Source organism: Leopardus geoffroyi, chromosome E2 (genome assembly GCF_018350155.1).
Source record: "Leopardus geoffroyi isolate Oge1 chromosome E2, O.geoffroyi_Oge1_pat1.0, whole genome shotgun sequence".
Lineage (NCBI taxonomy): Eukaryota > Metazoa > Chordata > Mammalia > Carnivora > Felidae > Leopardus > Leopardus geoffroyi.
The window spans coordinates 55,347,518-55,360,830 of NC_059335.1; the positions used below are offsets into that span (position 1 = coordinate 55,347,518).

A 13,313-nucleotide genomic window follows, 5' to 3' on the forward strand; every position below is an offset into this window, starting at 1 on the left:
CAGGCCTACGCTGTTGCCTTGCGTCCGTGAATTCTGTTTCTGCTACCCAAGAGGTGAGCCTCAGGCTGGTACTACTTGCCTTTTTGCCTCCAGTCTACCCCCTGTCCCACTCTGTGCCCTGTGGGGGGCTCATTCCCACAAACTCATTCCCAGGTGCTCTGCCAGCAGGGTCAGCAAATGGGCGGATAGGGATGGGGGTACAGGCATGCAAGAGGGGAAGCTGGGGTGTTTCTCCCCGTGTTTTCTGGCTCTGGAGGCCTCTCTGAAGTCGGGGCACCCCCTCCTTTGGCCCCGCTGCCCGCCTGGCTGAAATGGGGTGGAGCTTTTTGTGTGTTTCCTTGGAAAAAAGTAAAGGAAAAGACTGGCTTTAAGGATCTCATAGCATAGAAAATTGAGGATAAGTCTAGACACGGCTTTCTCCAGGTGTAAGGAAACCAGTCTTGGGGTTTGGGTTTAGAAGGGATCTGGCCCGAAGAGCCGTGTCGTTCTAGTGATCTAAGTGCCAAACATCCAAATAACAGCACGCACTACCCCCAAATCCCTTCTTTTTTTTTTTTTTTTTTTTTTTAATTTAAGAAATAGCTATGCTGTCAGTTGCACGTAAATAGAAGGGAGACTTGTGAGCTCTTCTGAAAGCGGCTCTTAACCTTTTTGGGTGACCCATTTCTTTGAGATGCTGATTAAAGCTGTAGATCATCTTTCCAGAAATAAAAACACATATGTGCACAGACTAACGCAGACCTCCTGATGCTTCCCAGGGGTCTGTCCATACCTTCTCTAGAACATTGATTTTCCTTGTATCATCCTGGACTCCAGGCAGTTTGGCTAAAGGACTGGGGAGTCTAGACTGGGAGTTGTAGTTCTATCATTAGCGTTTGTAACATGCCAGTGGCTTCGTGTCCGTTTCTGCCCTGAATTTCTCAAATGCTTATCCAGTCATAGCTTGATTAAAAATTAGTAAGGTAATGCTACCTAACCGGAAGCAGACACGTTATGGGGGTGTGTGTGTGGCCATGAAGGGCAGGACCGAAGCTGCCCAATATTTCTTTCCTTCTCTCGAATCTGAAGATGAAAAATTAGCTCGCTGCAATATTACCGGTGGGAAATGCAGCAGTGAGGGTGTAGAAAAGGTTACGCGTTCTCTGGTGGGGGCGCCAGTCGGGACACTTGTTTGGAGAAGCGTTTGGTGAATCTGTCAAAGTTAACAGGCACACACCGTACCCAGGTGCTTCCCTGTCTACCCAATGGAAATATTTTGTGCGGCCGGGCAAAAATACACAGATACGCGGACGCTCTTTGTAACGCTGGGTCTAATAGCAGAACATCAGTGATGTACGTATTATGGAATACAATGTGGGTTTTCATAGTAATGACGCAGGATGATTGAGGAGCAGAAGAATAAATAAAGCCTAAAACACAGCTAAAAGCTTGGAGACATGGATGTAATATGATAGGATAAGGTATAATTAAAATGAATATCCACTAAACAGATTCTAGAAGGCAACCTACCAAATTACTAAGATTGATTGCTTCTCAGGAATTAGACTAAGAAGGGGGCGAAGAAGACTTCTACCTAAGTTTCTGTCATGTTCGAATATTACAAGTCATGCCAGTTAGAATTGTTTAATTAAACCCTGTCCATTTGCATGAAGTGGCTTGACTTGTCTCATGTTCTTATTTTTTGTGTGTTTTCCTTCTGTTTTCTCTTTCAGATTCTTGACGAATTCAAAAAAGATTCTTCCGTGTTCATCTTGGGGTGAGGCACCTCTTCTGGGTTATTGTTGTTTAGGGCGGCTGTGTTGGGCTTGGGTGCCCGTGTGGGTCCTCCCAGCTGGCTCCAAGGGGGGGGCACCTCTGTGGGCACGCGCCGATCTCCACAGGGGCAAAGTCTCTCATTGGGAAACTGGCTGTCCTGAGCCCGTGGCATGGATAAACGTGAGCAACAGCAGGGTTTGTGGAGTGGTGGGAGGGTGGGCCAGAAGGTTCTGCAGAGAAGCCTGTATGCTTTAGGACCTGCTCTCCCAGAAATGAGTTTTGGAAATGCCTGGTTAAGCAGATTGAAGTGAATTAAAACGAGTTGAAGCATAGAAAGTACTTTCTGTGGTGTGTGGGATGGCCAAGGGCTCATAAATAGTGATAATGGTATTATTAAAATGTAAGTGCTGCAGGACTTGTCAGGACCTTTACCATTCTTCCTCATTCCCCAAGTGGGGATTTATGACATGTTCTGTGATCATGAAATGTTGGCCACGGAGTTAACAGCACCTAAAATGATTTGTGGCACACTGATCTAGGCCTGATTTTCAGAACCAGCCCTCACTGATGAGGACACTCTGGCAACTGACCCCTGTTCCTTTCTAAACCAGAAACCTCAAGACTGCACAGTATATATGAAACATCTGGTTTTTTTTTTTTGTTTTTGTTTTGTTTTTGTTTGTTTTTTTGGGGGAACAAGAGTCAAGTTCATTTGTTCATTTCTTGCATTTGAAGCATTCCTCGATGACATCCTTGGCCTGAGACTCTTTGCCATAGTCCTTAACCACCACACAGCTGCAAGCAACCACTTGATAGAGTTTTCCCTCCCTGTCAATTTTACAGAGGCCGACCCATTCCCCTCGTTTCTTGTTGTCATCAACCTTAATTAGGTTGATCTGGTGCTCAGCACAAAGGGCCTCCACCAACTTGACATACATAGGCTCATCACAGTTGGAGGCCAGCACACAAAGATGGGCTTGGCGCTTGTCTAGGGCTTTGGCAGCTTCGCGAATTCCACGTGCTAGGCCATCGGGGATGAGGGCGGTCTTCAGCACCTCTTGTCAAGCAGTATTACCATCCATTACACCCCAGCAGCAATGCCTTCCTCGGCCATGGCGGTGGGTTACGGATAGAGCCGAATCTTGACCGCACCCGAGCCTCCGCCTCCTCAAGACTCCGCCTCCGCGAGACTCAGCGGCGGCAGGGAAAGGGCAGCATCTGGGTTTTTGTTTTCTTTTTTCTTTTTTTTTCTTTTTTATTATATGAAATTTATTGTCAAATTAGTTTCCATACAGCACCCAGTGGTCATCCCAAAAGATGCCCTCTTCAATGCCCATCACCTCCCCTCCCTCCCACCCCCCATCAACCTGGTTTTTATTTTTTAAAAAAATTTTTTTTTTCTCAACGTTTTTATTTATTTTTGGGACAGAGAGAGACAGAGCATGAACGGGGGAGGGGCAGAGAGAGAGGGAGACACAGAATCGGAAACAGGCTCCAGGCTCTGAGCCATCAGCCCAGAGCCCGATGCGGGGCTCGAACCCACGGACTGCGAGATCGTGACCTGGCTGAAGTCGGACGCTTAACCAAGACTGCGCCACCCAGGCGCCCCTCAACCTGGTTTTTAAAAAAATGTTTAATTTTTTATTTTGAGAGAGCGCATGTGCATGAGTGGGGGAGGGGCAGAGAGAGAGAGAGAGAGAGAGAGAGAGGGAGGGAGGGAGAGAATCCCCAGCACATTCCACACTCAGCACAGAGCCCAACTCGTGGCTCAGTCTCAGGACCATGAGATCATGACCTGAGCCGAAATCAAGACAGATATTTAACTGACTGAGCCACCCAGGCACCCCAAAACAAATCTGATGTTCATGTAGTATTTTAAGGAAAAAATAAGGGTTAGACCATGAGGGTCGTTAGCAAAGAAGATTGGAAGTACATTTGCAATTAGAGAATGACGATAGACTTGTGGATCCTAAGTGAGTTCAGTAAAGGCAACAGCTTAAAGTGTGTTTTATCGCCTGTGCTTTAAAAGACACCCCCGCTTCCCTCCCCCCCACATAGACACCTTGCAAATTCTAGGGGTAAAGTATAGATTTCCCCTTAAAGCTCTGTTCTACAGAATGCACTTTCCACAGAAGCCAGGGTTGCTCTGCCAGTCCAGTGAGGTCCCACTTTTTCAGTGGCCCCGAACATCCTCTCCATGAGGCCATCTGTCAGCAGGCTGCCGGCTGAGGTGGGGTCTCCCTGTATGCAGGGCGAAAGGTTCTCTCCTCTCAAACGGAAAATTCTCCCAACAGTAGGCCTTCATCTTCTCCAAAGCCTGTGTCTTGTGTCTTCAGGCTGATTCCCCCCACCGTCCCAGAACCTGGGGGGCTTCAGCTGACCCCCACTGCTGCTTCGGAGCCCTGAGTGGCTCAGCAAACTGGATTGTGGCTTCCGAGGAGACCCTTTGATGGGGCCCTGTTCGCTTCTCCAGCATAAGCTCCCCCCCTAAATGCTGTCCACATCCAGCCGGAACCAAGCATTTGCTGTGCGGTTCAGGTCTGCCCCCCTCCCCCACTGCTCTCTCCCTCCACCCCCTGCTCCTTGCCCCCCTTCTCTTTTTCCTTAGGACTTGGGATATATGGTTCCCTTTGACTGAGACCCTTTGCATGTCCTGGCGAGCCCCTCCTCCTTCTCTGGGACTCCGTTAGCTGTTGGGTCCTCCGGGTCTGGATTTGGGCCTCTCCCTGTGCGCTGGCCCCTCGTTTCCCCGTTGGCCAGCTTGCCACCCAGCTCCCTGGAGGGACTCACAGGGTGCCTGGTGGCAGGCTGCCCGGTGCACAGCCTCTGTCAATCGTGTCCTCTCTAAACACCCTCCCTTTCCCCGAGGGCAGCAACACCGACCGGCCGGATGCCTCCGCTGTTTACCTGCACGACTTCCAGCGGTTTCTCCTACACGAACAGCAGGTGAGGGCAGGCCAGGGCTGGGGGAGCTGGAGGAGCTCCCTGGGCTGGGTTCTCATCTTCTCACCACCTGCCACCCGGCCGGTGGTTGTCGTGACACATTGGTGCTCCCGTCCGATGCCCCTCTGGTGTCTTAGACTCTGGAAGGAAAACCGCCTCATGTTGGCCCCTTTCCAAGGCGCAAATCCAGAAGGGGGGAGTGAGAGTAGTCCGAGGCAGGTGGGTGCCCCGTCTGTTCCCACCTAGCGGGCTTCCGCTCCCTCTCCTGGCTCATCACACGTGGCCTTTTCCTGGAAGCCTTCCCTGAGCGATGGGAAGATGTGACCGGGCAGATGAGCCTGCCGGGTCCTCTGGGGGATAAAACAGCACAGCCGTCCTCAAACAAATGACACATGGGGAAGTGCTGGTGGCAGAGTGAAGGGCTTTTGTGTCGGGCAGTAGTTTTCCACCAGAGTCATTGCACCAAACGGGGGGTTGCGGGCATGTCAGGAGACGTTTTTGGTTGCCACAAGTGGGAGGGCTCCTGGTACCTCGTGGGTAGAAGCCAGAGATACTGCCTGACATCCTGAAATGCACAGGTCACCCAACCCCAAATGTCACTAGTGCTGTGGTTGGAAAAACTGAGTTCGACAGAGAGAAACGTGAGATCCTCTTACTAGTTGTGTGACCTTGGACAGGTGGTTTGACCTTTCTGTTCCCCACTTTCCTCTCTAAGTGAGGATGGGAGCCCTACTTTCCAGAATCCTGGGGTCAGAGAAGATTGCAGTGATCTTTGTATGTACATATACATGCATTTTTGTGTAGATACTTAAAATTTTTTACATCTGTCCCTGGAGTTGTCTTTGCTTCCTCCTTATTTAATTTTTTGGTTTTGGTGTTTTAATCGAGTTTATTTTTTAGAGCCGTTTCAGGTTCGTAGCATTCCAGTTCATTGGCTTCTCAAGAAACTTTTTACTCCAGAACATCTCAGACATGTGCAAGAGTAGACAGATAGGCATCACGAGTCACCGCGTACCCATCACTCAGATTAAGAAGTTACGAACGTTTCCCCAATTTTATTTCTCCTGCCCTCCACCTCCACACCCACGTGCCTCCCCTCCCCTCCCCTCCCCTCCCCTTCTTCTTCATTTCTTTAGTGGAATAATCTAAAGCAAACCCCAGGCTATGTATTATTTCCTTTGTAAATGCTTCAGTGCATCTCTCTTACAGATACGGACTTTTTTTTTTTCCCCACAAAACATGACCACAGCAATCCTGTTCCACAATCCACACTAAACTCGTTAATGTCACCCAGCGTATCTCCCGTGTTCAGATTTCACTGATTGTAGAGCAAATAATGAACAGAGACACACAACTGGGGGCAACCCCAGCCACACGGAAGCCCAGGCAAAGGGGGCAGCTGTGGTGGTGCGTGATAAAGGGTGACACCCTTCCCCCGTGCAGGTTCAAGGAGAGCACCTGAGCCTGCAGCTGTGCGGTGGGGTGCAGCGAAGGGGCACGTGCGTTCTCTGGGCACCTTACATGCTGGGTCTGTGCCACCCGCATCGTAAAGCAGAGGGAGGCACGTGGTTTTCTTTTTCCCCATCCTCTTTTTTGCCCTAACTACTCAGTTTGGTGGGAAGCCGTTGAGGCCAGATCCCTGGGGACGAGTAGCCTGATCCCCTAGAATTCACCAGCTTGTGCTGCTTAATTTTACGACACCCACACCGGCCCCTCGGAGATCAGGGCTGTGGGTCAGGAGCATAGCGCAGGAGATCTCTCTCCCCAAGTGGGGAGTTAGAACCCAGGGGGCCCCTGATGTCAAGAATGGGGACACTGAGCCGTCAGTCTTGCAGACCCTTAAGTCCCGTGTGCCTGGCTCTGTGCCATGCTGGCAGGAAGCAGGGCTGCTCATCAGGGACATTTGTTGAGGGTGATGGGTGCTCACCCGCGGAATACTCACGGAGGCCCCGTTGGGTGTGCAGATGCGTGCAAGGTTTTTAGGGAGCACTTCGGCAATATGTGATTAAAATGAAAACTTTGAAGAAAAGGTTTATATACCTCAGTTAAATAACTGCTCTCCTAGGAACTCACCCTACAGAAGCAATGGCAGAATTCTTAATAGGAGTAAAGGCCTGGAACTGACCTAAATTCCCACCGGAGGACTGGTTACATGTGCCACAGGCCAGCCCTGGCGGGGGATGGGTGCCACTGTCGAACAGGTTGGGGGCAGGGGGAAGGTGTCAAAAGGAAGACTCCAGAAGTGATGTGCCTGGGTTGGTCTCGGGCTCACTGTTGGGGGGCAAGTTATTTAATGACTCAAAGCCTCAGCTTCTCCAGTCACATAACATGGAGAGTAACGTATGTACTTTCTGGGGCTGCATGAGTTTAAAACGAGCCGCTCTGTGGAAAAGGTTCAACGCAGAGCCTGGCCATCCAGTCCGTGCCCAGTGCTGAGAGTCTCATCCCCATTTCCTCTGTTATGCTTCTCGTTTTCATGATCGTAGCTGCCTGGCACCCCACCCCACCCCACATAGATACATTTTTATTTATTTTTAACCCCTGGAATGTTGGTATTTTATCCTCCTTCATGCAGAAGATTTTATTCACAGCCAGGCCAGTTCCACGTTAAGCTGGCTCAGCCCCTGTGCCTTTTAGTAAATGCAAAAGCTTTGTAGGAGAAGGAACGAGGAAGCCCCTGGCCTTTGGTGGGGGGACACCTAGGTCTGGCGAGGCGTTTGCATTAAGTATCCCTGTGATTTGAGTTTTATGTTCCAGTATTCAAAGATTGTAGCGCCTCGTGTGTGGATGAGCCGGCCGCTCCCAGCCTCCCAGCTACTTTGTGTCCCTATCCAAGTAGATTTGCAAACATCCACAGTAAGGTTCATTGTTGGTCAGCCACCCACGTGCCAACAGGGCCATCTCTTCACCACCTTATTTGCATCTGCCCTTGCCTTTTGCTTCTTTCAGACTTCCCGGTCTGACCCTTCCCGTCCAACCACACACACATCTGGTAGCGCATTTGATTTTATTATCCTTAAAGGTAGAGGTTTTAGCATATTCAGAAGCCATGAAACATGAGTCACAGTTGAAACTATGTCATGTTTCGTCTTTTTGTGCATCTTTTTTGCCTATGAGTATATGGGCTTCTAGGGATTAGAGGGGAAAACAGTACAGTTACTTAATACCACGTGTTCTTTTTCTTTTTTTTTTTTTTTTTTTTTGTTATTTTTTTTTTTTCCCAACGTTTATTTATTTTTGGGACAGAGAGAGACAGAGCATGAACGGGGGAGGGGCAGAGAGAGGGGGAGACACAGAATCGGAAACAGGCTCCAGGCTCTGAGCCATCAGCCCAGAGCCTGACGCGGGGCTCGAACTCAGGGACCGCGAGATCGTGACCTGGCTGAAGTCGGACGCTTAACCGACTGCGCCACCCAGGCGCCCCACGTGTTCTTTTTCTAATGGGCGTCTGAATTTCTTTTTTTAAATTTTTTTTAATGCTTTTATTTATTTTTGAAGGAGAGAGAGAGAGCATGAGCAGGGGAGGAGCAGAGAGAGAGGGAGACGTAGAATTTGAAGCAGGCTCCAGGCTCTAAGTGGTCACCCCAGAGCCCGATGTGGGGCTCGAACTCACGAACTGTGAGATCACGACCCAAGCCGAAGTCGGATGCTTAACCGACTGAGCTACCCAGGCGCCCCGGTTTCTAAGTGGTAGAAGCTGTTTTCGAACAGCTGAAGGTATATTTCAGACATCATCAACATCTGAGAAGCATTACTTGGCGGACTCTTTGAAAAGAGGACATTCTAGGTCAGTTGATTTGGAACCTGCACTCTGCTGCTTACCAGCTATGTGAACTTGGGGTTGTCACGTGACGTCCTGAGCCTCTGTTTCCTCGGCTTTTAAATGACAGTGGCAATGAATGAGGTGCGGAGTTGCATGGACTGAGGTGACCACAGGAGGAAGACAGTTGTTGGCACAAGCTGCCAGGATTGGAGCACCTTCTAATGTTTATTTATTGTTGAGAGAGAGAGACAGAGACAGAGATAGAGCGTGAGCAGCGGAGGGGCAGAGAGGGAGACACAGAATCCAAAGCAAACTCCATGCTCTGAGGTGTCCGCACAGAGCCCGAAGTGGGGCTCGAACTCCTGAACCATGAGATCGTGACCTGAGCTGAAGTTGGATGCTTAACCGACTGAGCCACCCTCATGCCCCAGATCAGAGCACTTTCTATGTACCAGAGGCTATGTTAAGCACATAGCCTTATTTCCTACAGTCTCTGACAGAAAGTCTGTGCATAGGTGTTATTCTCACGTAGTAAATGAGACACGGAAGGGGCATGTAACTTGCCAGGGTCAGCCAAGTGACCAACCCTGGCAGTCTGACATAACTATGCTCCCAGCCTCTTCAGGCTAATAAATGTAAAGGGCTAGCACAGGGCAGGAGTCGGCAAAGTATGGCCCATGGGCCAAATCTGGCCCACCACTTGTTTTTCTAAATAAAGTTTTATTGGAACGCAGCCATGGCCATTTATGTATGTATTGTCTATGGCTCCTTTTTCAGTACGGTAGCAGACTTGAGTGGTTGTGACCCAAAGCCTAAAATTTACCCTCTGGTCCTTTACAAAGAATGCTGGCCAGGCACAGAGTAACGTGTGATACGCAGGCGTTGATCGCATATGCGTTCAGAACAGGCTGGTGTTTTGGTCTCTGATGGAAACTGGGTCCTGAGAGAAGAAGAATTTTGCCATTCCCCTTTCTAACGACTTCTTGCTCTCGTTCTCATTCCAAGGAGGTTTGGGCTCAGGATCTGAACAAAGTCCGCGAGCGGATGACAAAGTTTATCGATGACACCCTGAGGGAGACCGCCGAGCCCTTCTTGTTTGTTGATGAGGTGAGAGGGCTTCCTGTCAACGTGGCTGGGCCTCTTCGATTCATGTCTGTGACGTCTGATGTTCCTTTCTTCCGGTTCTCTTCCCTTGGAGGGCTTTGCTGTGAGAGCTGCTTTTCTTCTAGGTTCTGAATTCTAGCCTTCTGTTGTGCTCATCCTAGTCCATTTGGCTGTGGAGCCTGGGTGGGTTCTTTGCTTCTCCCGCTAGAGGGCATCTGCCGCCGGCCTGTGGCTAACGACCTAAGCAAGGCCAGCAGATTCCGAGGTTGATGGGGCTTCTGCACCTGCCCCCTGCCCCGTGTGAAGCAGCAGGGGATGGATGGAGAGGAGGGTGGGACGGGGAGGGGACGGCGCTCCTGCCTCATGTAAGCTTGTGCCCAGGCAGCCCTTGTAGCACCCGTGTCCCTCGATCTGATCTTGTTTGTAATTATTTTTTAACGTTTATTTATTTTTTGAGACAGAGAGAGACACAGCATGAACGGGGGAGGGGCAGAGAGAGAGGGAGACACAGAATCTGAAACAGGCTCCAGGCTCCGAGCTGTCTGCACAGAGCCCGACGCGGGGCTCGAACTCACGGATTGTGAGATCATGACCGGAGCCGAAGTCGGACGCTCAACTGACTAACCCCCAATCTGATTTTTTTTTAAGGGGTGAGGAAACTTCCTGCCTGCTAGATGTTAGGATACTGGTGATGTTTTTTGGCTCTGGTTGGGTGCTGGGTTCACAAAAGTTCATGGTATTATTATGCCTTAAAAGTTCTGTGTGGGAAGCCTATACTCTTTTCGTATCAACTATTTTAGGATACACATTAAAAAGGAAAATAGCACACAGGTCAGTGAAAACCTGTGTCCATATATCCTGCCGAAGTCTGAGCGTCCTGCGTTACAAACTTGGGTAGGGGCGCCTGGGTGACTCAGTCAGTTAAGCGCCCCGACTCTTGATTTTGGCTCAGGTCATGAACTCGTTCGTGAGTTTGAGCCCCACGTCAGGCTCTGCACTGACAGCACAAAGCCTGCTTGGACTTCTCTCTCTCCCTCTCTGCCCCTCCTCTGCTCTCTGTCTTTTCCTCTCTCCCTCTCAAAGTTAATAAACAAAAACAAAACAAAACAAAACTTGGGTACCTGAGGCCTGGAGACCATCTTCTCTGAGTTGATGTATCAGAGCCGCCATTTCTCCGTTGTTGGCATAGATGGGAAAGATCCAGGCACTGTCGGTCCCCCTCATCGGGGTGATGATCTTGTCTCTGTGACTCTCCTAGTTCCTCACGTACCTGTTTTCGCGGGAGAACAGCATCTGGGACGAGAAGTACGACGTCGTGGACATACAGGACATGAACAACCCCTTGTCCCATTACTGGATCTCCTCCTCACATAACACGTGAGTTTCTTGGTGAGCCTGTGGTGGGCCCGGCAGCCAAAGACAGCATGGTGGGGTGCCGGTGCCCTGCTCTTGGAAGTGCGTGGGAGCAGGCAGGGTGCAGGGCCACATTGCTCAGACTGGAATATACACAAGCTTCTGGAAGGGACATGGGAACACACCCCCCCTTTCCCAGTTGATATTTGCAATAATCATGTTTTCTCTGTGGCCCTAAGAAGCAGGTTGGCAAAGCTGGTTTTCACGGTTTGGACATCTCCTAGTAGCCACGGCAGAGCAACTGAATTAGTTATTGAACTGGTCCTGACTGGGTCTATACCCTGTGCTGGGCACTGGGGATATAGCAGTGAAGAGAGAGGGAGCCCCCTCCTCATGTCCTTGGAGGGGGAAAAGGCCTCCTTTGATTTAAGGATGAATAGGAGTTGGTGAGAGACGAAGAGGTGGTGAGGCAAGGAGGAACAGCATGTTCAAAGGTCCAGGGGCATGAGGAACGGAGCGGGGTTTGTTAAGACGAGACTCTAGAATCCAGGAGGGTGAATGATAAGAGAGCAGGACAGCAGTTGTGTTTGAGTGGAATCTGCCAGAGAGCAACACGTTCCAGTGTTTGCAAGATTATCCTGATTGCAAAAGAGAGGGTAGACTGGAAGAAAGAAATGGATGTTGCACCGAAGTTCCAATATTTAATCTGCCTTGTAAGGTGAGAAGGCGAAAGTCTTGGGACCTGGGCATCATGAGAGCTACAGGTTGGTACCTTTCCAAGGGCCGTGGCAGACAGGAGTCAGAGAGAAGGCATTTTGGGAAGTTAAAGTCTTTTTCAGGGGCAAAATGATTGCATGGTTCTCTCTTTCCCACCATGTCCATTGGCTTAGAGTGGTGAATTCTACCAAATCCAGAGGATAGTTAAGGAACGTGAACTCTTAAAAGGGTGGGGGGTGGATGTGTGGTGAGAGGGACAGTGCATAAAACTCTGCTTTTTATTAAAATTTTTTAAAATGTTTATTTGTTTTTGAGAGAGAGAGAGAGAGAGAGAGAGAGAGAATGGGTGGGGGAGGGGCAGAGAGAGGGAGGAAGGGAGACAGAGAATCTGAAGCAGGCTCCAGGCTCTGAGTTGTCAGCACAGAGCCCAACATGGGGCATGAACCCACAAACCACGAGATCATACCCTGAGCTGAAGTTGGACACTTAACCAACTGAGCCACCCAGGCACCCCAAAATAGGCATTTTTATGTCAGTTTTGGTGGACATAATTCAAAGTCCATTGAGTTCTAGCAGTGGTTGTTGAAGATCTGTGCTTGGCCTGGAGCCCTGAAACGAAAACAGTGGCCCAGCATTGGACTGGGGGCCTAGTGGACACCATAGCGGGGGCGGGTATGAATCGATGGCCATACGTCCATTTCATTCCTGATACACTTTGACCGAGTGCTTCTCCAAAGAACACACAGCCTCGCCCCTTCCCTTGGATTGCCAAGGTGGCTGCTGTCCACATCCTGCGATTGTGGCCTGAGTCTAAGGCTCGTGACTGGTGTGGCCACACGATTGCATGTGTCTGGCCCAGATCCCGACCACTGGTCTTTCTAGACAGAGTTGAGGATGTTGGGCACCTGGGCTGAGAAGTTCCCCAGGACTCCCCGAGGTGCGGGCCTGCCCCCACCCGGCCGCCGCCTCCCGTCCCTCAGGTACCTCACCGGTGACCAGCTGCGGAGTGAGTCGTCCACGGAGGCATACATCCGCTGCCTGCGCATGGGCTGTCGCTGCATCGAGCGTGAGTGCCCTTTTCCTGGTGCAGGTGATGCTGCTGCTGAACTGCAGCCTGCCGTGGGGCTGCTCGTTGCCTTTCTTGTCCGTAAAGCCTGAGTCGTGGGGATGAGTGGGGCAGGCCAAGGGAGAGCCCAGGTGCTCCTAGCATCTGGGTGGGGGATGTGGCCTCCAACAGCCAGGGAGGGACCTTTCCCCAGAGGGTTTCCCCCCAGGGCAAGGGGTGGTGTTGAGCCTGGCTGGGTTGGAGTCAGAAACTCTTGGGCAAAGGATTTGGGCATCTGATGCAGCGGCAGAGCTGGGGGAGGCCAGTACCTAAGCTTTGTTAATGCTCCTCTCCTCCTCCAGCTTCCTTCTGGGCTGTTTTAAATTATTTTTTACTTATTTTAATTCATTTTTGTAACAATTATTTATTTTTGAGAGAGAGAGAGAGAGAGAGAGAGACAGAGCTGGGGAGGGGCAGAGAGAGAGGGAGACACCGAATAGGAAGCAGGCTCCAGGCTCGGAGCTGTCAGCACGGAGCCCGACGCGGGGCTTGAACCCACGAACCATGAGATCATGACCTGAGCCCAAGTTGAACGCTTAACTGACTGAGCCACCCAGGTGCCCCGCCCCCTCT

At 50.5% G+C, this 13,313-nt stretch overlaps 1 protein-coding gene and 1 pseudogene across 2 annotated transcripts in view; one reads left to right on the top strand and one right to left on the bottom strand.

The window, feature by feature from the left end:
* Positions 1–13,313, top strand: part of PLCG2 (phospholipase C gamma 2) — a 159,188-nt gene that overhangs the window by 83,557 nt on the left and 62,318 nt on the right. For both annotated transcript variants that reach the window (XM_045439855.1, XM_045439856.1), the window contains exons 8-12: positions 1,713–1,756; positions 4,629–4,701; positions 9,467–9,568; positions 10,824–10,942; positions 12,616–12,701. In XM_045439855.1, coding sequence (XP_045295811.1) covers positions 1,713–1,756; positions 4,629–4,701; positions 9,467–9,568; positions 10,824–10,942; positions 12,616–12,701 — 424 coding nt within the window. The remainder of the gene's footprint in view (positions 1–1,712; positions 1,757–4,628; positions 4,702–9,466; positions 9,569–10,823; positions 10,943–12,615; positions 12,702–13,313) is intronic.
* LOC123577699 lies at positions 2,448–2,884 on the bottom strand (annotated as a pseudogene).